Raw genomic sequence first — 24673 nt, 5'->3', positions numbered from 1 at the left:
TACCGAAATATGCGCTGGAAAACCAGTCGAAATGCTTCATATGGAAAATGGCCAAAACAAGCAAATAACCGTTTGATTCACGAACGCTGAAACACACCTTAAAGGGCATTGGTGGAAACAAACATTTACTTAATGACGTTTCACTGGAACACGTAGCATAAAATTTTGTGCTCAAAGTTAACCGGTGTGCATATGATTGCAATTTACAGGTTGTTTCGTAATTATCGTGTTGGTCTATAAGCGCAGCCATTTGAAATATTTAAAGAAATGCATTTTTGATTTCTAAGAGGAATGGATTTTCATTAAGGTAGGCTCTATTTCTCCCTCATCCTTTCATGAATCTTAACTCTTATTTTAGTCCTGTTTTTATGAGAATTATTACTTAACCGAGATTATTTATTATAGGCTACACATAGGTCCACATAACATGCCTATTTTCATTAATCATTGACTTAAATTCATTCAGAGAATTCCATTAGCGATGGAATGTTATAGAGCTGGAGGGAAGGTATTTCAATGACGTTCTGGTCCACCGTTTGCCCAGCAGAATTCCACTCTCCTACCTCTGAAATGTATTTAAAGAACAAAAATTCCACTTTTAAAACTATTCCCTCGAGAATAGTGTGATATAGACCTACGGCATGAACTCAATTGTCAATTGCTGGACAAAAAAAGTTTAAGTGCGCAATTTTTTGCCGTTGAAAAAAGTAGGCTAAACAGTCTGTAGCCATGTAGCAGGAAATGCTCTAACATCATTCCAAACCAAAATAGTTTTACGACGAATTGTAGGCCAGTGTACCAATCCAATTTGTAATGTTCAGACAAATACTTTTTTGTTACATGGAGCTGTATTTCTTTTTTCATTCTGATATATGCAACATATGTTCATTAACGTAATCAATCCTCACATCGTTCGCACCTGCCAGCATCCGGTATAATTCCGGTGTTCCTGCAAAGGTAAGGGTTCGCCGTTCTATTTTCTATCTATGGCTTCCTTCTAACTGAGCAGTAGCTTACAGATGCTACAGATCCACGTCACTTTACTTCGCAGCCTACAGCTTATTTTCTATTTATATGACAGATTTTCTGTCAAGGTTGTGAACATGACGCCGATTGACAACAAATGGGAAGCAAACGTTTGATAAATATTTGTGATTGGTCAACGCAGGTTGTTCTTTATAGTCGAGGTCAGTCAATCAGTGTAAGCCTTGGTGGTGCTTTTTTTACGTTTAGGGATGATGATATTGTAGTCTGATTTCCTTTATGTACGCTTCCACTTTTGTTCTTCAGTGAGTAAATCATTCAGTCATCTTATATTCCCACTTTCTAAAGGAGTTGCGTAAATTTTAAGAACATATTTGTAGTCTGTCTCAGTAGAGACCGTAGAGACGATACCTCTGACATCCAGGTAAATATATTTTGGACATGCTTTGAACCTAGAGGGCAGGTCATTGAAATACCATCTTTCAGTAATGGGATCAATGAAAGGTTCATTAACTGTGAAAGAACAATTTGTTTTGTAATTAAAAAGGGACATGGATGAAGGCCAAGTGATATGTCTTGAGTATAAAAAGTGCACTTAGACATAGAGGTATGCTGCCAATTAAATTCTTTGTTGTCAGGAAGTTGGTGACTTGTGATATTTGAATGTAAATGGTTATTGTTAAACAGAAAAGAAAATTGAATTATATAAACTGGAGGAATTTAATTGGTCCAGTGGAAGACCACAGTGGAGTGCACAAGACATCTGAAAATTGTTGATGCCATGCTTTTCAGCGACTGCGCCAAACACTATGGAGGCTCCACCGTACAGCCGAACGCCGCCAGCGAACAACTTCATGCTTCTGACATCCCTGGCCGGTGGCAACAGTGGCGGAAACGTCCAGGAGCTTTTCCACGAGAATGTGCAGGTCAGGTTTTTGTTCTCCTGTGGGCCTTGGATCATTGGTGACCACCGGTGACTCTAGGGATCCAAAGCCAATAGGGATTTTCTTTTTTTTTTCAACCAGTTGCAATGGCACCTGGAAGAGTAGCTATGTTAGTCCTTAAGCTTCATTCAATATTTATCATCTTAAAAAGTACAGCAACTGGTATCTTTGCAACATGTCTCCTCTCCAGCTATTTGGGTTTTCAACAGATGGTCTGCATATCTCAGGGGAGTCTTGAAAGTACTGTAGGGGGTCCCTGGCCAGACTTAATTCCCAGAACTATGGGAAAATATTAAGCTGTTTTTTGTTTTAATTTAACTTATGGTGGTGGTAATCTGGATGCCTTTGAGCCTGGATGGGGGTCCTTGGTATGCATTTTGCATAATGCTATGCATTTTCTGAATGCCAGAAAACCTTTGGGACAGGACAGTAAAATGGCTGATGTGTTCTTGCAGGGGTCCCAGAGCCAGGCCTTTCCCTGGTGGAAGGTGAACCTCTTCGTTTGGGAGCCGGTGCTGTTTGGGACCTGGGATGGGGTCTTCACCACTTGCATGATCAACATTTTTGGCGTGGTCCTGTTTCTGCGGACTGGCTGGCTCGTGGTGGGTTTCTCATTGGTCTATATGCAGTGTTGCTGTGTGGTTTGTATGCAGTGTTGTTGTGTTGTCTGATTATTTAACATTACGCTGTGAGATGCAGTTGTGATTCCACCATAGCTGAGCACAAGGCTACGAAATTAAATGAAACCTCATTGGAAAAAGTTCAGAATTCATTTTAGTCCTAACGTGAGGTGCGAGTCCCTCCCGTAGAGAACCCTACAGGAGAACCCGGGTTCCGTTTTCTTTTTTGCCGACGATGCGGTTCGCGTTCCCCTCTCGGCGTTGCCAGGGAAACACAGGCGTGCTGCTGGGAATGCTCCTGGTGTCCCTGGTGGTTCTGGTGGCCCTGGTGACGGTGATGTCGGGGATCGGCGTGTGCGAACGCTGCAGTGTGGGTGGAGGCGGGGTCTACTCCATGATCTCCACGGTCCTTGGGGGCCGAGTGGGAGGAACGGTCGGGCTCCTCTACGTGTTTGGGCAGGTAAGGAGGCTTCATGCTGACATGTGTTTGGCAGGTAAGGTCTCGTATTGACATCCATCACACTCAACAGTGGGGGGGGATGTTTTAATTTTGTGTAATGGGAGCCGTGTCTTTTCCAATATAGATAATTGCAACAGTGTATGGTACATGCACCCTCCACCCCATACAGCACCAGGGGTATGTCTGGGTTGAGATGAAGCAAGATTAAGGTGCTTTACTGAAGTGGTTAAAATGCTTTGAAGACATCAGTCTAAGTTGTTATTCTCTTCTTCCACCACACTGTGGCAGTATAATCTTTTTGTAAAGAAAATAATGCAACACTTGCTGCACAATAATTATCTCCATTTAAAAAAAGCTACAGTTAAAATTATGGGCTGTGTTTATGTGCAGATTCTGTTGACTGTAGGCAAAGTTGGGGAAAAACTAGCATACTCGTATGCTTCACCATGATATATTATTGCCCTTTAAATTGCATTAAACCAAAGAGTGTGGGGTTTCGCTCTATTTAACCCTTTCAATAATAGGCTTTTTGAAATATTTCTGCAAAACTCTGAGTCAGTGTTCTAGCTCCATAGCTTTCAGTTATTAGTAGTGTTTGCTGCATCGGCATTAGAATGTTCAGTTAACTTTTTAGTCACATATTTGTGATCTTACACTTTAAAGGGTTAATTTACACATGCCTATCCTGTCATAACTTGTTGCAAGGTTCCTGAACTCATGCCCAGAGCAGCCATAGTATCTGCAGGCTTTTATGGTTTTCTTTAAATCAGAAACCAGTTTTGAGCATTGGATAACGAGCATGTAGAGCCAGCCAATGAGTTGTATTAAACACTTACTGTACAGTAACACTGAAACACACTGAAAACCAAATGATTTCATTCTCCTGAACCTAAAGCACGTCCAAGTGTTCGCGTAATACTTGAGCCTGCAGACCCACTGGCCGCTTTTGGATGGGAACAACCCTTCCCAGGTTTCTGTGTGAGGAGTTTTGTGTCCTGTTGCTGGAGTTTTTCTGTGTGAGGAGTTTTGTGTCCTGTTGCTGGAGTTTTTCTGTGTGAGGAGTTTTGTGTCCTGTTGCTGGAGTTTTTCTGTGTGAGGAGTTCTGTGCCCTGTTGCTGGAGTTTTTCTGTGCGATGAGCTTTGTGTCCTGTTGCTGGAGTTTTTCTGTGTGAGGAGTTTTGTGTCCTGTTGCTGGAGTTTTTCTGTGTGAGGAGTTTTGTGTCCTGTTGCTGGAGTTTTTCTGTGCGGGGACTTCTGTGTCCTGTTGCTGGAGTTTCTCTGTGTGAGGAGCTTTGTGTCTGTTGCTGGAGTTTTTTTTTTTCCGGGAACGATAAGACTGCCGCTCGCGTGTGTCAGTGCGTTGCAGGCGCCTTGTACATCACCGGCTTCGCCGAGTCCATCGCCCAGGTGCTGAACCTGAGCGGGGCATGGGTGGTGCGGGCCATCTCCGTGGCGGTGCTCCTGGGCCTGCTGGGGATCAACCTGGCCGGGGTCAAGTGGATCATTCGGCTGCAGCTGCTGCTCCTTGCCGTCCTGGCCGTCTCCACCCTGGACTTCGTCGTGGGGAGCTTTTCCCACCTTGACCCAGGTAACCTAGCCTGTCCGGCTTTAAATGGTGGAACAAATGTACCCGTGTGACAATTGTATGCAGCAGTTCGATCTCATCCGCAGCTACAAACAGGGCAAAAGTGAAAAGGAAATCCCAGGTTCCATTTTAATCTCCATAATGTGCTTGGCATTCTCTAATCAAATGACAGCAGTTCATTTTTTCACACAGACAATACTGTACAAAACAAGACCAAAGACCGAAAGTAGTCATTGTTTTCAATAATTTTGGCCGTTGTGATCATGGAGTATGGTTTTTTTTTTTTTTTTTTTTTTTATGTGGATTCTTATTTGGATATACCCCCACATCCTCCCTACAGAAGGGAATCGCCAGTTTCTGAAGTGATGCACTTTATTTGCCACCGGACATGTTTTGCTCCGTGTGTTTTGCCTGTAGAACATGGCTTTGTTGGATATTCTGAGGAGCTGCTGCAAAGGAACTCGCTGCCGGATTACACACCAGGAGAGACCTTCTTCACTGTGTTTGGAGTTTTCTTTCCGGTTGCCACAGGTAACTTGCACACTACTATCATTTTTTTCTGCTGGGAGTGCATCCTGTATTTTAAATGGTTCACTTCCTTACTGTCCTGGCATTTAGCAGATGCTCTTATCCAGAGTGACTTGCACAGCATTTTTTTTAACCTAGTATCTATTTATACTGAAGTCATTTTGGTTAAGTACCTTGCTCAAGGATACAACGACAGTGTACCCTACCCGGGCATCAAACCTACAACCTTTGGATTAGAAAACTGAGTTCCGTGACTATTATGTTACATTGCCACATGCACATTTCCTACATGGGTAAATGTGTATGCACTTACGTACCCATATTACACATATTACCTTTTGTGAAGAGCTGTTTGAGTTCACATTATATTTTCATGTGTTTTAAAAAAAATCTGTATGCATTCAGGGATTGCATTTTAGTTAGTTAATTTGCATCAGTGCTTAATGATGCTTCACATATTGTCTCATGTCTGCTCAGCTGGACTGGAACTATTACTTGTGTAAATCAAGGGAAAGCATTTATGACTTGCATTATAAGTCACTCTGGATACGGGCATTGGCTGAATGCATGTAATGTAATGAAGGTTTTCAGGCTACAGGGTTAGTTGAAGTCAGATACGGCTAGTGTGTACGAGCTTCCCTCTTGTGTTCTAACATGACTCGGCCTGCCAGTCATAAATGCGTACAGTAAATATGTAAAAACGCGGTTTTTGAATCGATCGGCCAGCAACTGCTTTAACGGTTTTTTTTTTTTTTTTTGCGTGCTTCCCGGTTCTGCCGTGTAGGCGTGATGGCGGGCTTCAACATGAGCTCAGACCTCCAGAGACCGGAGCAGAACATCCCGCTGGGAACGCTGGCCGCGGTCTTCATTTCGTAGGTGTCTCTCCCGCAACGTGTAATTGTAAACATTTTTTTTATTTTTTGTGAAAATTTGCTATTGTTTACAAATACACATATCAGAAAGTACCTATTGAATGTTGTTTGTATTCAGAATATTTGAATACCAATCTCTGAATTCTGCGTGCCTCTATTTTTGGCTGGACCGCGCAACAGCGGGCCAGCCCTACAAACGCGAATGTCTGTGACTGAGTGAGTGAGTGATGAAGTTGCACCATTGGTCGGCCAGTATATACCCATATACTGGGTTTTTCCCTGGTCTTGTTTGCCTTATAGTTGTTATGATCTGGGTTGGTCAACTTGATCCTACTTCAGCATTTAAAAAAAAATCCCTGTTGTTAATTTCTGTTCACACAACTGTTGTCCCTGTATGTTATGGTCATTTTTTTCAGCACTTTTAATTAATCACGTATCCATTATCTGTGACAAGACCACCCCACTAATGATCTTATTTTTAATCATTATGATGATTGCTGGTTTGTATATTCTCAGGTGGTTCCTGTATCTTATCTTTGTGTTTCTGCTGGGGGCCATTTGCACCAGGGAGGCTCTACGCTATGATTTCTTAATAGCAGAAAAGGTCTTCACCATTTATCACCTATAAAATCTATGAATCTTTTTTTTTTCTTTTTTTTGTTGAATATGTTGGTAAACGTGACAGGAAATCACCATGAGTCAACGCTTGGTTTTCTCCAGGTCTCCTTGGTGGGTTTCCTGTTTCTCCTGGGCCTCTACGTCTCCTCTCTGGCGTCTTGCATGGGTGGCCTGTACGGGGCCCCCCGGATCCTGCAGTGCATTGCGCAGGAGCGGGTCATCCCCGCCCTCGGCTTCCTGGCACACGGGGTGAGTGGCAGGCTGGCGGCCGGCGAAGAGCTGGCCTTCTCTGCCAGGGCCTCTCTGAAACTGATCGTATATCATAAAAATTATTTAAGTCAGTGTTCTAGAACTCGGTTACCAGTCCTGATTGTTACATCAGCATTAGAATTAGTTCAGTTAAGAACATTTTGATCACACATTTGTGATCTTACACCTTTAAAGGGTTAATGAGTGTGTGATTATCCTCACCTAACTTGTGTAAAAGGAAGACATGCTGTTCTTGAACACATAAGAAGACTACCTGAGGCTCAGAAGACCTTTGAAAGAAAACTTTTAACTTATTGTGGCTCCTTGCAGTAACACACAATTTGCCGTTCCTCTTTTTGGCAGAAAGGTCCCAACAAGACTCCCGTGGCAGCCATTTGCCTTACCAGCCTGGTGACCATGGCCTTTGTCTTCATCGGTCAGGTCAATGTCCTGGCCCCAATTGTCACCATCAACTTCATGATGACATACAGCATCATCGATTACTCCTACTTCTGTGTGGCCATGACCTACAATCTTCAGGTTAAGGAGCAAAGGCATCCCACAAGGGAGGCCTCTGCTCATGGTGCCAGTAGACCACTCATCAACATTGACCACTCGGGGTATGGAACAGGCGATATCATGAAGAACCAAAGTAATGGGACACTGCTTGAGTTCACCAGGGACTTGGACCAGATTCTTCAACCTCCCAGCCCCTTAAAGGAGGAGACCTGGAAGACCTCCTCTTTCACCCAGCGGGAAAGGAGGTCGAGGGCACCCCCAAAACAAACACTGATGGACAGCTTTGGGTTTTGGTCTGATGGGCCTTCAGATACAGAACATGGTAAAAGCTTAGGCGATCAGAGGATGTTGGTGACTATTGATGAAGCTCATCGTCTTGATGGTGCTCAACCTCAAAGTGAACTACTGGAAGAATCTTCAGAAAAAGCCTCTCAACAAGGCCAAGAATTAGGAACATGGCAAGAGAAGAGGTCTTCGTTCTGTTCCTCCTCCCCTGAGCTAAATTATACACCAGACCCTGTACTGGAACCTTCAGGTGAGCATGACCACTCTTCCTGTTAATTCTGTCATGGCGTTCATTCTACTACGTGCATGGCAAATTAACCAGCCTTTAAATGTGCAAATTCAAGCATTTGAATAATCTTCAGGAATTAAGTGTACCATTTACCCCTCAGTCTAAAAGTCTTTGGTTATACACACCATTGCATTGAACTGTGGTTCATGGTTTGGTTTTTTGTATGACTCAAATTCTGTATTTGAAAAAGTTATTATAACACATACAAGTATGACATTTCTGTACAAATTTCTTCAACAGATTCTGCCCCCAAACCAAAACCACAGGGGTCAGAAATTCGTTTAATGCCCAAGTCAATTTATTCCGCATTCTGCAATCAATGGATGGCACTTATTGGCGTAAGTTGGTTAAAAATAGGAGGTATAAATATCCAAACTTTCTGTTAAAGTCTCTTCTGTTTCTCTGTGGATTCTGCCTTTTCAAATTGCTGACATTTTTCTTATTTTTTCAGGCATTCTTCTCCATATTGATAATGTTTGTTATACAGTGGGTATATGCCTGCATCAACATTGTAGTCGCCATTATCCTCTTCCTCTACATTGGACAAGCAAGCCCTGGTCTGCCAATAGGTGAATACAGACTTCTGAATGTTGCCATTTCCTCCAGAGAGATACCTATAAGTTTAATCTGTTAATTATTTGAGCTGGCTATTATATTCACTGAGGTCTGAAAATGCTCATCAGAGTCAACGAAACTGAATTTAATTTCAGAGAAATGTACTTCCCTTATCACAAGTCAGTGTAAGACGTGAACAATATAATGAGATGTCTCAAGGCATCTGTCTACAAGCATGGATTCTGACAAGGGTATAGGGTGACACACAAAGTTAGTTTGATAAGGAGATTTCTCAGAGTACTTTGCGTAGATCTATCCTGTTTAAAGTAATATTAAACTCAACAAAATGTGCCAAGAAATAGAGAATGGAACCCAGGGAAAGGTTTATTTATTTTATTTATTTTTTTTTTTTAGAAGTAACAAGCATGGACTAAATAAATGGCCAGTGTGCTGGAAACATCCAACCAAACACTTTCCCTGGGTAGTACTATTAAATGGAACTCTTGAACCTGCAACATCTTCAGATGCTTTGTTCGTTTTGTTCAGACGCTGTTTGTTTTGTTCAGACACTGTTTGTTTTGTTCAGACACTGTTTGTTTTGTTCAGACACTGTTTGTTTGTTTTGTTCAGACACTGTTTGTTTTGCCCATAGGAGCAGCCGCTCGGTTCTGTTTCTTCCGATGGGTACGGTCCTCCATGAAGAAAGTGGGCAGGTGTGTGTTTATTGCTTATGTGAATTACAAATGACAAAGGTCCTTTTTCAGGCAACTTTAATTCAAAGTATCAGAACGTGTACAACAAAATCTATGTCCGATCAGATTAAAAAGAAACATACACCCGTTAAATGTAAAATGTTAAAACGTTCAGTACTCCAGGCTTGCCATACATGTCAATCATAAGTCCCACCCCCATTACATTACATTACATCACAAACATTTAGCAGACGCTCTTATCTAGAGCGACTTTACACTACTATTTACAAAACCAGCTCCTTACCCATTATACTTGCCTTGTTTTGATTTTCAGGAAGGAACCAACCCTCCAGGACCAGATCGTGCTAACGCCCTCGTTTCTGGCTGTTGGCATGGAAACCCGACAACTGACGGAGGACAACGCTGACTTTGCCTCACGTGACAGATATCACCACTCCTCCTTCATTAGTGCAGATGAATTTGCCAACAGACTTAAATAGTCAATCCACGCTTTTTATTGATTCCCCTGTCCATGTCACTGTCCCAAGAAAAAAAAAAAATTTCATGGCTCTATCATTTTTTGTACTGTACATGGGCAGGCATGGTAAGATGTAAGCATGTGTGTTTTGATGTTTGATTAATTTTTGTAGCGAACAAATCATGAATTCATACTAGAAAAAAATTCCTATAGTAATTGAAGAGCTATGTGTACAGATGGTCAGTGAAAATCTTATAGTACAAAAATATTAAAACACATTCTTTTGGAAATGAAATATTTTCAAAAATAAATGACTGACGCACCAGTGTATCCCAGTATGCTTTATACACATGGTTCTGCTAAATTGTGCCAATTCATTCAGAAATAGGGTTCATGTGGGAGAAATGTGTATATAAAATTAAATGCCACATTATCCCTCTCTGACTGAAACACACATTCAACTTGTATGAGGTCTGTATGTTTCACGAGTCTAATCAAAGACTTAGTGAAACTTCCATACTATGCTTCCTCTCGCTTCTTCCCTTCTCTTCGGATCTCTCCCTTCGTCCAAACATCCCTCCTAGTACTCCTACTGCAGCCCCTAAGACACTTCCCCCAGCCACCCAAATTGGATTGAACATAGCCCCCGTTATATTCCCAATTTGTGCAGCCACTACAACACTTTCCCCAGCCGCCCATACAGCACTTTCCCCAGCTGCCTTTACGACACTTCCCCCAGCCACCCCTGCCGGACCTATCAGAGCCCCTGCTACACCCCCCATTATTGCCACTGAAACTAACAATATAGGCTTCAGATACCCCTTTGCATCCTGTCTGGCCTCCTCCCCGTAACGCTGTCTGAGTGCTTCCATCTCTTCTTTATGCCTCTGCCTTAGCTCCGTCTCTTTCTCCTCCCTCCTCTTCCTTTCTTCCTTCTCCAACCGTGCCCTCTGCTCTTGCTTTCTCTTCAGTTCTCCCTCAAGCTCTCTCACGTGTTCACCCCTCTCTCCTTTGAGCCTGTTCTGCGGTTTCTGAATGGCCGCATACAAGATTGCTACAGCGCTCTCCTGACCGAACTCCCTTTCCAACTCCTCCGACTCGGCTTGTTGTCGTTCTCTTAGCTTCTCCTCCTCTCTCTGCAACTCCTGCTCTCTGTCCCCCGGTTTCTCTTCCTCCACACGTAACGGCTGACCAAGATGTCCTTGGTATGTCTCTTCCTTCACTGCAAAGCCAAACGAAAAGTTCACACAGTCTTCATATGCAGCATTTCCCTGTGATCTCATGAATATGCCATCAGATTATTGTTTTACAAATTCAGGAATTAAATGCAGAATAAATTAAGATCCTTCAGAAGCTAATGATAAGACCTAGTTCGGTCTGGATCTAATATCAGTAGTACATGAGCAAGATAATGATTCCCTGGAAGGCGGCACAACCAAGAGCTTCCATAATTTTAATCATCTCATCCTTCAGATGAGAAATCTCTAGTTGTCATCTCTGTCCCTTGAGTCTAATTCCAGGCTTCTGGTTTCTTGATGCCTCTGTTCCAGCTCTTTTCTTTCACCTGTTCTGCCTCTCTGTCTTTCTCCTCATACAGTACATTTTGTTCAGCTCCCTGTTCCTCTCTTTTGGTTTACCTGGTACACGCTAAGGAAGGAGTATGCGTACTTACTTTGAGCCTCCATTTCATCCACTTTCTCCAGCAATTCTTCGACCTGAGAGCGATCGGTGCTGTTATTGTCCAAAACGTGATACCTGTTCCCACACTCGTCGACGAGACACCGGAGCTCGTTCCACCTCTCGATGTGCGTCTCGATGTCCGTCCCTCCGAGCCCGTCCCCCCGAGTGAACAGCACCAACGTGCGTCTTCTGGCCTCCTCGCTGAGAGCCGAGAGATGCTCCTTCGCTCGCCTCCTGTCCGTCTCCGTGAATGACGAGTTGCAGCGTACTGCCAGGAGGAATGCGTGGGGTTTGCCTGCACACACAGACTCGCTTAGCCTAATCTGCTCTTTGACGCGCTCTGTCTCGTCCTGCCCTGAGGAGTCCCTGTGCCAGCCCGGTGTTTCGACCACAGTAACCGTCCTCCCGCCCACTTCACCCTGCTTCTTCACGCACTCCAAAGCTTTATGCGTCGTGTCAAATTCCTCTTTTCCCAGGATGGTGTTTCCTGTGGAACTCTTCCCAGCGCCGAATCCTCCCAGGAGAACCATCGTTGTATCTGGGAAACTGTGTCCGGACTCTGACAGAGAAAGACAGAATAATATAAATCACTTGGTGCCATTTGTTTGATGACAATTCCGTAAAGAACAATTGTACCATCCTTGTTATGCTGAGTGAGATTAAATGCGGTTTGTCCTATTCAGCAAAAGTGGCGGAAAATTAAACACGTATAAATGATAATATAAGCCGGACCAGGAAGATGTTCCGCTCTAAGCGAAGTCTGGCCATCTTGTTTTTTTATTAGTTTTTTTATGGGCTTTTCAGTTTTTTTCAGAACGGGGAAGAGAGAGGGAGAGACGTGCGACAAAGTTCACGCGGTCGGACTCAAAGCGCCAGTAACAGTAACTTCCCTTTCCAGACACTAGAGCCCTGTTACTCAAACTACGTTCCTTTAGAACCAAATAACAGCTGGTTTTCTACCCTCCCTTTACCTTGCTCCACTTGTTCAATTAATTACCTGATAGAAAAGAAAAAGGCTTGAATTGGATTTGAGGGCCAGATTTGAGGTAAAAAAATGTTTTTAAAAACTCACCCTTTGTCATCATTTCTTTGAGTGTTTCTCTTTGTTTCTGTACCTTGATGAGCCTCTGTTTGGCATTTTCTTCCAATCTTTCCTTGTTCTCTTTTACTTCTTCTAAAAGCTCCCCCATTTGAAAATGCTGGAAATCATTTCCTGTTACCACAGTAACTATGCTCTCCAGAACCACCTCCCTATTTTCATTGCTGAGGACGTTATACTGGTTCCTACACCTCCGTATAAGCTGCTGCAGGCATGGTTCCTCCTCGATGTGCTTCTCGACGGTTTTACCGCCCAACCGCTCTTCCCCGGAGAACAGCACTATTGACCGTCTCCAGATGTTATCAGAGAGAAGCTCAAGATTTTCCTCCACCTCCCTCCTCTCTGCTTCTCTAAACCGGCGCAATGGAACGAGCATGAGGAAGGCGTGTGGTCCCGGCAGACACAAGGACACACTTTCTTCGATCTGCTGTTTGACGTGCTTCCAGGGTTCCTGAACAGAATATTCGACCCAGTCTGGTGAACTGACTATAATGACATGCCTGTCTTCTACTTCACCCTCCGTCTTTATGTCTAGGTTCGGCGAAGCTTGTGTTCGGCCAAGGATGGTGTTTACTGCCAAGTTCTTCTCCTGCTTGTCATTACAAATGAGCACAATTCTGAGCTTGGACAAACGGGACGTTACTCCTATGAAAGACAAAAGTGAGTGAGTGCCTCTTCACAAGTTATATTCAAACAATAAATGAAAACTGAATGGGGTGGCAAATACATCATAAGCAACACAACCACAAGGGTAAATGAAAAGAATACAATCAGCAAAAAATATTTAATAAAATACACGGCATATTCCATACTGCCAATACAAAAACAGATTCAGTGTCCCCTTCCTGATTTAATCTATTATTGCATTTTTTGTCACACTGAATGGTTACAGATCTGTTGACAAAATGTAATTAGACAAAGGGAACCGGAGCAAACACAAAACAGATAAAATAAAATAAAAAATCATTTATTTAATGAAAATATGTGAAAAAGTAATTTCTCCATTAAATGTCTCCCTTAAACAATAACTTGTTGCGCCACCACCTTTAGCAGCAGCAACTGCGACCAAACCCGTCGGAGGATTTGATAATCCGCCCCTATTCCCAAAAGTAATTTATCTACGCACTTGTCTGAATGTACATGTGCCAACGTAACTTACCAAGTCCCGGATCTGGTGAGGATGTTCCTAATATTTCTCCCATGTCTGAAAATGCCTGTTATTTAGCTTTTCAAATTAAAGCTTTCTTACACCAAATTTATTTTGTTAACCATTAATCATTAACATTAACCGTTAATAAACAGAGTCCGCAAGCTAGTCTTTCCCCCAGTTCACTTTCACTTTCACTTCTACAGGACATTCTAGTACATTTTGTTACGCTTCACGTCGTGTGTTTTTTCCCCTCTGTAATGCTGCAGGAGAGCCATCCATCATCCCATTCGCTGTCCCCGCTGTCAATCATCGTTAACCTGGTCCCGCTTCCACCAATCACATCACTCCTTTTGAAGATAAAAGCTGCGTGGCTGCTGCTGCTCGTGCTCTCTCTGTCGTTGATATCCGTTTGTTTTCGCTGTGTGGTTGTGTATGTGCGGTAGAGATTTAGAGACCGGTGTGTGTGCGCGTGTGAACGTTTCCCCTGCTTGTGTATGCGTGGTTGTCTGTGTGTGGTTCAGGCCCTGGGGCAGGTGAGACAGAGGCCTCTATACACCGGTGCTACACACAGGAGGAAACTTGTATAGACACATTAGAAAAAGGGTGGTTGCCAACTGTGTATTTTTGTTTGTAAGAGTATTCTGTAGCCTATTTACTCTACAAATTAATTCTAGGTTCTATATAAATGCATTTTTATTTGAATGGAATATAGGTACATATTTTCTGTACTGTACATGTGGAGTTGAAAGAGAGCCTTTTTTTTTTTTTTTTTGAATGACACACTGGAATAAATTTTGTTTGAAACAGGCAACCTGAAGAAATTTTTTTTAAACGTTCTGAAGGGCTTGCGGAGGATCAGTGCGTTTTACGGAAAAGGTGCGATGCTTCACATGGGCCTAGCGGGGTGTCCGAATCAAAACACAAGCGTCCTTAGTCACCCATTTCTCGTCCCTTTCGACCGCGGGCGTAAGACACGGAGACAGGCGAGGAGGACTAGGTCTGAATTCCAGCGGGGCACCCTGGGAACGCTGCCAGAACTCAACTTGTTGGACTCAAATGACTCAAATTCTGTATTTGAAAAAGTTATTATAACTTCACATACAAGTATGACATTTCTGTACAGATTTCTTCATCAGATTCTGCCCCCAAACCAAAACCACAGGGGTCAGAAATTCGTTTAATGCCCAAGTCAATTTATTCCTCATTCTGCAACCAATGGATGGCACTTATTGGCGAAAGTTGGTTAAAAATAGGAGGTATAAATATCCAAACTTTCTGTTAAAGTCTCTTCTGTTTCTCTGTGGATTCTTCCTTTTCAAATTGCTGACATTTTTCTTCTTTTCTCAGGCATTCTTCTCCATATTGATAATGTTTGTTATACAGTGGGTATATGCTGGCATCAACATTGTAGTCGCCATTATCCTCTTCCTCTACATTGGACATGTAAGCCCTGGTCTGCCAATAGGTAAATACAGACTTCTGAATGTTGTTATTTCCTCCAGAGAGATACCTATAAGTTTAATCTGTAAATTACTTGAGCTGACTATTATATTCACTGAGGTCTGAAAATGCTCATCAGAGTCAAGGAAATTTAATTTTGGAGAAATGTACTTCCCTCATCGCAAGTCAGTGTTAGACGTGAACAACATAAAGAGATGTCTCAAGGCATCTGTCTACAAGCATGGATTCTGGCAAGGGTATAGGGTGACACACAAAGTTAGTTTGATAAGGAGATTTCTCTGAGTACTTTGTGTAGATCTGTCCTGTTTAAAGTAATATTAAATTCTCAACAAAATGTGCCAAGCAATAGAGAATGGAACCCAGGGAAAGGATTTTATTTTAATTTATTTTTTTTAGAAGTAACAAGCATGAACTAAATAAATGGCCAGTGTGCTTGAAACATCCAACCAAACACTTTCCCTGAGTAGTACTATTAAATGGAACTCTTGAACCCACAACATCTTCAGACGGTTTGTTTGTTTTGTTCAGACACTGTTTTGTCCATAGGTATTTTATTTTTATTTTATTTTATTTTTTAGAAGTAACAAGCATGAACTAAATAAATGGCCAGTGTGCTTGAAACATCCAACCAAACACTTTCCCTGGGTAGTACTATTAAATGGAACTCTTGAACCCGCAACATCTTCAGACGGTTTGTTTGTTTTGTTCAGACACTGTTTGTTTTGTCCATAGGAGCAGCCGCTCGGTTCTCTTTCTTCAGATGGGTACGGTCCTCCCTGAAGAAAGTGGGCAGGTGTGTGTTTATTGCTCGCGTGTATTACAAATGACAAAGGTCCTTTTTCAGACAACTTTAATTCAAAGTATCAGAATGTGTACAACAAAATCTATGTCCGATCAGATTAAAAAGAAACATACACCCGTTAAATGTAAAATGTTAAAACGTTCAGTACTCAAGGCTTGCCATACATGTCAATCATAAGTCCCACCCCCATTACATTACATTACATCACAAACATTTAGCAGACGCTCTTATCTAGAGCGACTTTACACTACTATTTACATAGGATATACACTGAAGTAATGCCAGTTAAGTGCCAAGCTCAAGGGTGCAACGGCAGTGTACCCTACCAGGGAATCAAACCTGCAACCTTTAGGTTACAAAACCAGCTCCTTACCCATTATACTTGCCTTGTTTTGATTTTCAGGAAGGAACCAACCCTCCAGGACCAGATCGTGCTAACGCCCTTGTTTCTGGCTGTTGGCATGGAAACCCGACAGGTGACAGAGGACAACGCTGACTTTGCCTCACGTGACAGATATCACGTGATCACGTATATAAAATTAAACACCACATTATCCCTCTCTGACTGAAACACACATTCAACTTGTATGAGGTCTGTATGTTTCATGAGTCTAATCAAAGACTCATTTTAATATCCATACTTCTCCTTCTCCCACTTCTTCCCTCCTCTTCAGATCTCTCCCTTCCTCCAAACATCCCTCCTAGTACTCCTAATGCAGCCCCTAAGACACTTCCCCCAGCCACCCAAGCTGCTGATATGCTCCCAATTCCTGAAGCCCCTAAGAGATTTCCTCCAGCCACCCAAGCTGCTGATATGCTCCCAATTCCTGAAGCCCCTAAGAGAGTTCCCCCAGCCACCCCTGCTGGACCTATTAGAGCCCCTGCTACACCCCCTATTATTGCCCCCGAAACTGCCAATATAGGCTTCAGGTACCCCTTTGCACCCTGTCTGTCCTCCTCCCTGTAACGCTGTCTGAGTGCTTCCATCTCTTCTTTATGCCTCTGCCTTAGCTCCATCTCTTTCTCCTCCCTCTTTCCTTCTTCCTTCTCCAACCGTGACCTCTGCTCTTGCTTTCTCTTCAGTTCTCCCTCAAGCTCACTCACATGTTCAACGCTCTCTCCTTCCAGCCTGTTCTGCGGTTTCTGAATTCTGAACTCCCTTTCCAACTCCTCCAACTCGGCTTGGTGTCGTTCTCTTAGCTTCTCCTCCTCTCTCTGCAACTCCTGCTCTCTGTCCCCCGGTTTCTCTTCCTCCACACGTAACGGCTGACCCAGATATCCTTGGTATGTCTCTTCCTTCACTGCAAAGCCAAACAAAAAGTTCACAGTCCTCATATGCAGCATTTCCCTGTGATCTCATGAATATGCCATCAGATTATTGTTTTACAAATACAGGAATTAAATGCAGAATAAATTAAGATCCTTTAGAAGCTAATGATAAGACCTAGTTTGGTCTGTTTCATATGGATCTAATATCAGTAGTACATGAGCAAGACAATGATTCCCCGGAAGGGGGGACAACCAAGAGCTTCCATAATTTTAATCATCTCATCCTTCAAATGAGAAATCTCCAGCTGTCTGTTGTCATCTCTGACTCTGACTCATCTCTGACCCTTGAGTAAACGCAGAGGCGGGGGGGTCTGCATTATGGTTAACTCTCGCTGGGGTACGGATGTAGCAGTACTTGCTAAACACTGCTCACCAGACCTGGAGCTCTTAACTATAAAAGTCCGTCCCTTCTACCTCCCTCGGGAATTCAGCTCCGCTATAATCACAGCGGTCTATATACCCCCACATGCGGATAAAATGCGCGTGCTAGAAGACCTTTACGGAGTAATCAATGGACTAGAGAACGCTCACCCTGAGGCAGCTTCTATTGTTGTTGCCGATTTCAATAAGGCTAATATGAGGAAAGTTTTGCCTAAATATCACCAGCACATTAACTTTCCTACCCGTGGTGACCAGACTCTTGATCATTGTTATTCTCAAATACGGGACAGCTATAAACCCCTCCCCTGCCCTGCCTTTGGCAAGGAGGATCACACCTCCATTCTTCTCCTCCCAACCTATAGACAATGCCTAAAACAGGAAAAACCGGTTTTTCGGGCAGTTCAACGCTGGAGTGAGGAATCCATTGCCACCCTCCAGGACTGTTTTGAAACCACAGACTGGCAGATATTCTGTGTTGCAGCTGATGGGGACATTGATGAATACACAGACTCTGTCTTAGCCTACATCTCCAAGTGCATTGATGATGTCATCCTGAAAGTCAATGTCAGGACCTTTCCCAATCAGAAGCCCTGGGTTAATGGTGATGTCCGTGCTAAGCTCAGAGCACGGTCCTCTGCCCATAGCTCTGGGGACCTGGAGGCCTTGAGGAAGTCCAGATATGACCTACTTTGAGCGGCTAGTCAGGACCCACATCTGCTCCTTTCTTCCTGACACCTTGGACCTCCTTTAATTCGCATACCGCCCCAACAGATCTACAGATGACGCCATCGCCCTGACAGTGCACACCGCCCTCTCCCACCTGGATAAGGGAGACACTTACGTGAGGATGCTGTTTATAGACTACAGCTCAGCATTCAACACAATTGTGCCTGCTAAGCTCGTTCCCAAGCTCAGGAACCTGGGACTTAACACCTCCCTCTGCAACTGGATCCTGGACTTCCTAACGGGTCATGCCCCCATTCACATCGACGGAGCTGAAGTGGAGAGAGTCTCCTGCTTCAAGTTCCTCGATGTGGTCATAAATGATGACCTCACCTGGTCCAGGCAATCAGACGCAGCAGTGAAAACTGCCCAAAAGCGCCTATACTTCCTGAGGAGACTCAAGAAGTTTGGCATGTCTGCCAAAACCCTCATCAATTTCTACAGGTGCACCATTGAGAGCATCCTCACTGGCTGCATTACTGCCTGGTACGGCAGCTGCTCCACTGCTGACCGCAAAGCCCTCCAGAGGGTGGTGAAGACAGCGGAGCGCATCACTGGCTGCCACCTCCCCTCTGTGCAAGGCATCTACCACACACGATGCCTTAGGAAAGCACAGAAAATCATAAAAGACTTCAGCCACCCAGGCTATGGTCTGTTCTCGCTGCTGCCGTCTGGTAGACGCTACCGGAGCATCCGGGCACGGGCGACCAGACTCACAAACAATTTTTTCCCCCAGGCCATCAGGCTTCTCAACCAGCAACATTAATCTCAGGGATCACATTTATCACATGACCTCCTATGTATGCTCCTTCACTTCCTATGTACGTTCAATGTACATTATCACAAACTTACGCACGTATTCATCAGCACTCCTGCACTTTATATGTTTAATGTTTAATATTTAAATATTTAATACTCCTCACTGTCCATATCCCCCATCTGTACAGGCTGGTACTGCTGCTAATATTTAATATTATGTTTAATATTAAGTATATTTTAGATATTTTTTGATATTTTTGCTCTTGCTTCTACGTAGTTGCTGCCTGCCATGTCATAAGAATTTCTTTGCTCAGAATGACCTTGTGTTATACGGTGCACTTGACAAATAAAAACACTTTGACTTTGACTAATTTCAGGCTTCTGGTTTCTTGACACCTCTGTTCCAATTCTTTTCTTTCACCTGCTGTTCTACCTCTCTGTCTTTCTCCTCATACAGTACATTTTGTTCAGCTCCCTGTTCCTCTCTTTTGGTTTACCTGGTACACGCTAAGGAAGGAGTATGCGTACTTACTTTCAGCCTCCATTTCATCCACTTTCTCCAGCAATTCTTCGACCTGAGAGCGATCGGTGCTGTTATTGTCCAAAACGTGATACCTGTTCCCGCACTCGTCGACGAGACCGCGGAGCTCGTTCCACCTCTCGATGTGCGTCTCGATGTCCGTCCCTCCGAGCCCGTCCCCCCGAGTGAACAGCACCAACGTGCGTTTTCTGGCCTCCTCGCTGAGAGCCGAGAGATGGTCCTCCGCGCGCCTCCTGTCCGTCTCCGTGAATGACGAGTCGCAGCGCACCGCCAGGAGGAAAGCGTGGGGTTTGCCTGCACACACAGACTCGCTTTGCCTAATCTGCTCTTTGACGCGCTCCGTCTCGTCCTGCCCTGAGGAGTCCCTGTGCCAGCCCGGTGTTTCGACCACAGTAACCGTCCTCCCGCCCACTTCACCCTGCTTCTTCACGCACTCCACAGCTTTATGCGTCGTGTCAAATTCCTCTTTTCCCAGGATGGTGTTTCCTGTGGAACTCTTCCCAGCGCCGAATCCTCCCAGGAGAACCATCGTTGTATCTGGGAAATTGTGTCCGGACTCTGACAGAGAAAGACAGCATAATATAAATCACTTGGTGCCATTTGTTTGATGACAATTCCGTAAAGAACAATTGTACCATCCTTGTTACGCTGAGTGAGGGTATTACGTGCTGTTTGATCTATTCAGCAAAAGTGGCGGAAAATTAAACACGTATAAATGATAATATAAGCCGGACCAGGAAGATGTTCTGCTCTAAGCGAAGTCTGGCCATCTTGTTTTTTTATTAGTTTTTTTATGGGCTTTTCAGCTTTTATTGTACAGGATAGTGTAGAGAGAAGAACGGGGAAGAGAGAGGGAGAGACGTGCGACAAAGGTCGCGCGGTCGGACTCAAAGCGCCAGCGTCGCGGCTCGCAATGAGCATGTGGACAGCGCTCTACAGGCTACGCCACGAGACACCCCATGTCTGGCCATCCTGTGCGTTGCTAATAAAGCAGTGGTCAGATATTTTGGAATGAATTATGATTTTGTGTAGGTGTGGCCTCAACAGAAGCTAGCAATTCAAGCCAACTCACCTAGTGACTTATAACTCAAACCCTTGCTAAAGGTTATTAAGCGCTAATCAGCTTGCAGTATTTTTAGCAGAAACCAATTCTACAGAAACAGTAACTTCCCTTTCCAGACACTGCCCTGTTACTCAAACTACGTTCCTTTAGAGCCCAATAACGGCTGGTTTTCTACCCTCCCTTTTCCTGGGAATCAGTTGCTCCACTTGTTCAATTAATTACCTGATAGAAAAGAAAAAGGCTCGAATTGGATTTGAGGGCCAGATTTGAGATTAAAAAAATGTTTTTAAAAACTCACCCTTTATCATCATCATTTCTTTGAGTGTTTCTCTTTGTTTCTGTACCTTGATGAGCCTCTGTTTGGCATTTTCTTCCAATCTTTCCTCGTTCTCTTTTACTTCTTCTAAAAGCTCCCCCATTTGAAAATGCTGGAAATCATTTCCTGTTACCACAGTAACTATGCTCTCCAGAACCACCTCCCTATTTTCATTGCTGAGGATGTTATACTGGTTCCTACACCTCCGTATAAGCTGCTGCAGGCATGGTTCCTTCTCGATGTGCTTCTCGACGGTGTTACCGCCCAACCGCTCTTTCCCAGAGAAAAGCACTATTGACCGTCTCCAGATGCTATCAGAGAGCAGCTCCAGATTTTCCTCCACCTCCCTCCTCTCTGCTTCTCTAAACGGGCGCAATGGAACGAGCATGAGGAAGGCGTGTGGTCCCGGCAGACACAAGGACACACTTTCTTCGATCTGCTGTTTGAGGTGCTTCCAGGGTTCCTGAACAGAATATTCGACCCAGTCTGGTGAACTGACTATAATGACATGCCTGTCTTCTACTTCACCCTTCGTCTTTATGTCTAGGTTCGGCGAAGCTTGTGTTCGGCCAAGGATGGTGTTTACTGCCCAGTTCTTCTCCTGCTTGTCATTACAAATGAGCACAATTCTGAGCTTGGACAAACGGGACGTTACTCCTATGAAAGACAAAAGTGAGTGAGTGCCTCTTCACATATTCAAACAAATAAATGAAAACTGAATGGGGTGGCAAATGCATTATAAGCAACACAACCACAAGGGTAAAAGAAAAGAATACAATCAGCAAAAAATATTTAATGAAATACACGTCATATTCTATACTGCCAATACAAAAACAGATTCAGTGCCATGAAAAAGTATTTGCCCCCTTCCTGATTTAATCTATTATTGCATTTTTTGTTACACTGAATAATTACAGATCTGTAATTAGACAAAGGGAACCTGAGCAAGCACAAAACATACTTTAAAAAATGATTTCATTTATTTAATGAAAATATGTGAAAAAGTAATTTCTCCCTTAAACTTCTCCCTTAAACAATGATTGGGTTGTGCCACCACCTTTAGCAGCAATAACTGCGACCAAACCCGTCGGAGGATTTGATAATCCCCCCCTATTCCCAATGTAATTTATCTACGCACTTGTCTGAATGTAGGCTATATGTGCCAACGTAACTTACCAAGATCCGGATGTGGTGAGGATGTTCGTAATATTTCTCCCATGTCTGAAAATGCCTGTTATTTAGCTTTTCAAATTAAAGCTTTCTTACACCAAATTTATTTTGTTAACCATTAATCGTTGACATTGAACCGCAAGCTAGTCTTTCCCCCAGTTCACTTTGTACTTTCACTTCTCAATGACATTCTAGTGCATTTATAACCTGAGGTAACTTTACTGAGGAATTTAACCCCTTATCACCACAGAATTTGTTTCCTGGTCGCATGCATCCTTTAATCTGTATGCTTCCTTGAACGGCATACTACGCAGTTTTTTTTTTTAACCTTTTCGAAAATATTATAAAATAACTATGCCATGACATATCTATGGTGCACCGGCAATATCTGTCTGTACGCGCTTTCTCCAAATTATCGCACGTTTACCTGTATTATGTTACTCTAAAATGTGTTCGGGCCATTTCTGGGCCTGGCACCCTTTTATGTGTGAGGAGGGGTTTTCATATCGTGATCCGCACTCATTCAAGTAGTGGCGTTTTGTTTATTATAGCGTACCTTTCCAAGTAGCTGAACAGTCTAACTTGATGGTGGTTCGACACATTTTTACAACCTGTGGTGTATGCAAGTGTATTACCTGTCCCATGGCTAACTTGCGTTAATTCTGACATAGAAACATTCTGTAGCCTATTTACTTTACAAATGAATCCTAGGTTCTATATAAATGTATTTTTATTTGAATGGAATATAGGTACATATTTTCTGTACTGTACATGTGGAGTTGAAAAAGAGCTTTTTTTTTCGAATGACACGCTGGAATACATTTTGTTTCAAACTTCCACATGAAATATGGACAACGTTTGAGCAGCACGTGAGAAGCATGTTTATTGATTAAAAACAACCATCACCATATAGCAACAGACACAAGTGCAAGTAGGATAGCAGGCTGCCATCTCATCTGAACAAAAGGAGAGAAGGGGGAACCTTGGTCGCCCCAGCAACAGGCAACCTGAAAACATAAAAAAAAAACGTTCTAAAGGGCTTGCGGAGGATCAGTGCGTTTTACGGAAAAGGTGCGATGCTTCACATGGGCCTAGCAGGGTGTCCGAATCAAAACACAAGCGTCCTTAGTCACCCATTTCTCGTCTCTTTCGACCGCGGGCGTAAGACACGGGGACAGGCGAGGAGCCCTGCGTCTGAATTCCAGCGGGGCACCCTGGGAACGCTGCCAGAACTCAAACGTCTACTCTCGAGGGGTCTATCTCTGACTTTACTTTGCTGAAGTCGAGCTACGCCCAGCGCGGCTGTGGTGAGACGGTAACCATGACGACGAGAGAGCAAGCAGGAAGTGACCCGACGTGACTAGCCCTGTTTCGCTTTCGCTCGCTGTCGTTTTCCAAAAACGACAAAAAATCACATACTCACTGTTGATCTCCCTGTTATGCTGTCCACGGTCATTTTGACCGCTTGCTATTCTTGTTTATATGGGGCAATGTCCACTTTGATTGACACATTCAGTGTCCTATGGAGTAGTGAGCTACATCGCATTTCAGTTCCACTTTATAACAAACATGTGTCCATATTGTTTTCATAAAGCATGTGACATTCACTGTAACAGCTTAATACCAGTTTCAGTGACACACCCCACATTCCAGATTCAAACTGAGACCACGGAAAGCCCATGGGATCTGTTCCCATAATGTAGGATGATATACCAGATATTCCTGAATTGACACTTTTTTGGGTGGAGCCAAGGAAGCAAGGAAAGGAGCTAAACTAAGCCATTGGAAAGAGCCCAGTTTTCGGGTATAGATAATGGATGGATGGATTACATGTCAGACTATTATTTTCGGCCTTAACTCCATATTGGAAAGTACATTACAAATCACACAGGATTTGGTAGTACCTCAATATCTGGTCTGTCAAGGTATGATGCAGTTCATTTAAATTAGAAAAGGTGTATTCCAGCTGAAGTCAATACCTATTTTGTGAGGGAGTATAAGACTCGGGTGACCTTATGCGATCAAGTGCAGATACTATGCAACTTCGTAGGTATTTTGGTACACAGCTTCAAAAGTCAACACCCACATCAATTAAAACAAGTTGATATGCAGTTGAGAAGAGGAGCATATTTCACCGTAGCAGATACATTTTTAAGGCTGTTCGATCGCACATGAGATGCAGAACAACACACCAGCCCCTGGAGAGAAAAAAAGAAAATGGGGTATCTAATGTGCATAATGTGTCTGATACCATTATGTATTTTAAGCTCAAAGAAGTTTTTTCACGCCGCACTGTGGCCATAGCATAGGAGCTCGTGTGGGCATTTTCCTTCAATAGGCTTTGTATTAACAGCATGTGGCGAATCCTGTGAAAGACGATTGACGTAGGATGTTCCCAGCGCACATGCTCGACTTCAGCAAAGCACAGGCCCAAGGCCAGGCCTCCCGTCTGCTCTGTGCCCTCCCCTTGGTTACAGTAACTAAGCACTCTCACACCCACTATGACTCAAGCCATTGGATC

At 43.5% G+C, this 24673-nt stretch overlaps 3 protein-coding genes across 10 annotated transcripts; 1 reads left to right on the top strand and 2 right to left on the bottom strand.

Moving 5' to 3' along the window:
* Positions 1 to 148: 148 nt before the first annotated feature.
* On the top strand, positions 149 to 16783 carry slc12a8 (solute carrier family 12 member 8). 8 transcript variants are annotated; one of them, XM_064329490.1, is made up of 15 exons: positions 150 to 307; positions 927 to 957; positions 1777 to 1910; positions 2384 to 2530; positions 2817 to 3008; positions 4365 to 4596; positions 5011 to 5124; positions 5906 to 5993; positions 6510 to 6597; positions 6714 to 6860; positions 7224 to 7914; positions 8194 to 8291; positions 8405 to 8522; positions 9161 to 9221; positions 9535 to 10008. In XM_064329490.1, the coding sequence occupies exons 3-15, from the start codon at positions 1794 to 1796 to the stop codon at positions 9698 to 9700; spliced, it is 2259 nt and encodes a 752-aa protein (XP_064185560.1). In that variant the 5' UTR covers positions 150 to 307; positions 927 to 957; positions 1777 to 1793; the 3' UTR covers positions 9701 to 10008. The 8 variants fall into 8 exon arrangements, with proteins under 8 accessions (XP_064185559.1, XP_064185560.1, XP_064185555.1 ...); XM_064329489.1 differs by lacking the exon at positions 927 to 957 and having other exon boundaries at positions 149 to 307; XM_064329485.1 differs by lacking the exons at positions 150 to 307; positions 927 to 957; positions 8194 to 8291; ... (1 more) ...; positions 9161 to 9221; positions 9535 to 10008 and adding exons at positions 970 to 1187; positions 14744 to 14842; positions 14956 to 15072; positions 15801 to 15861; positions 16274 to 16783.
* Positions 9262 to 13846, bottom strand: LOC135251750 (GTPase IMAP family member 8-like). Its single transcript, XM_064329493.1, has 4 exons — positions 13617 to 13846; positions 12431 to 13102; positions 11351 to 11917; positions 9262 to 10900 (listed from the first exon to the last, which is right to left on the bottom strand). Exons 1-4 carry the CDS (start codon positions 13657 to 13659, stop codon positions 10173 to 10175), a joined length of 2010 nt encoding a protein of 669 aa, XP_064185563.1. The 5' UTR covers positions 13660 to 13846; the 3' UTR covers positions 9262 to 10172.
* On the bottom strand, positions 15902 to 24282 carry LOC135251751 (GTPase IMAP family member 8-like). The gene is made up of 4 exons (XM_064329494.1): positions 22159 to 24282; positions 20965 to 21639; positions 19595 to 20161; positions 15902 to 17171 (listed from the first exon to the last, which is right to left on the bottom strand). The coding sequence occupies exons 1-4, from the start codon at positions 22199 to 22201 to the stop codon at positions 16486 to 16488; spliced, it is 1971 nt and encodes a 656-aa protein (XP_064185564.1). The 5' UTR covers positions 22202 to 24282; the 3' UTR covers positions 15902 to 16485.
* Between the last annotated feature and the right edge of the window lie 391 nt (positions 24283 to 24673).

This window comes from Anguilla rostrata, chromosome 3 (genome assembly GCF_018555375.3).
Source record: "Anguilla rostrata isolate EN2019 chromosome 3, ASM1855537v3, whole genome shotgun sequence".
Lineage (NCBI taxonomy): Eukaryota > Metazoa > Chordata > Actinopteri > Anguilliformes > Anguillidae > Anguilla > Anguilla rostrata.
The sequence above is the reverse complement of the archived record's forward strand: the minus strand, read 5'-3'. Positions and strand labels throughout refer to the sequence as shown.

Bases quoted from the DNA above. Each gene is read 5' to 3' on its own strand.
- slc12a8 (XM_064329485.1), top strand. From the start codon at position 1,124: ATGGGAAGCAAACGTTTGATAAATATTTGTGATTGGTCAACGCAGGTT. The intron at 4,597-5,010 runs GTAACCTAGCCT...TTTTGCCTGTAG, and splicing joins CTTTTCCCACCTTGACCCAG to AACATGGCTTTGTTGGATAT. The intron at 15,073-15,800 runs GTAAATACAGAC...TTTTGTCCATAG, and splicing joins AAGCCCTGGTCTGCCAATAG to GAGCAGCCGCTCGGTTCTCT.
- LOC135251750 (XM_064329493.1), bottom strand. From the start codon at position 13,659: ATGGGAGAAATATTAGGAACATCCTCACCAGATCCGGGACTTG. The intron at 13,103-13,616 runs GTAAGTTACGTT...TGTCTTTCATAG, and splicing joins CTCACCAGATCCGGGACTTG to GAGTAACGTCCCGTTTGTCC. The intron at 10,901-11,350 runs GTAAGTACGCAT...TTGGCTTTGCAG, and splicing joins GGATGAAATGGAGGCTCAAA to TGAAGGAAGAGACATACCAA.
- LOC135251751 (XM_064329494.1), bottom strand. From the start codon at position 22,201: ATGGGAGAAATATTACGAACATCCTCACCACATCCGGATCTTG. The intron at 21,640-22,158 runs GTAAGTTACGTT...TGTCTTTCATAG, and splicing joins CTCACCACATCCGGATCTTG to GAGTAACGTCCCGTTTGTCC. The intron at 17,172-19,594 runs GTAAGTACGCAT...TTGGCTTTGCAG, and splicing joins GGATGAAATGGAGGCTGAAA to TGAAGGAAGAGACATACCAA.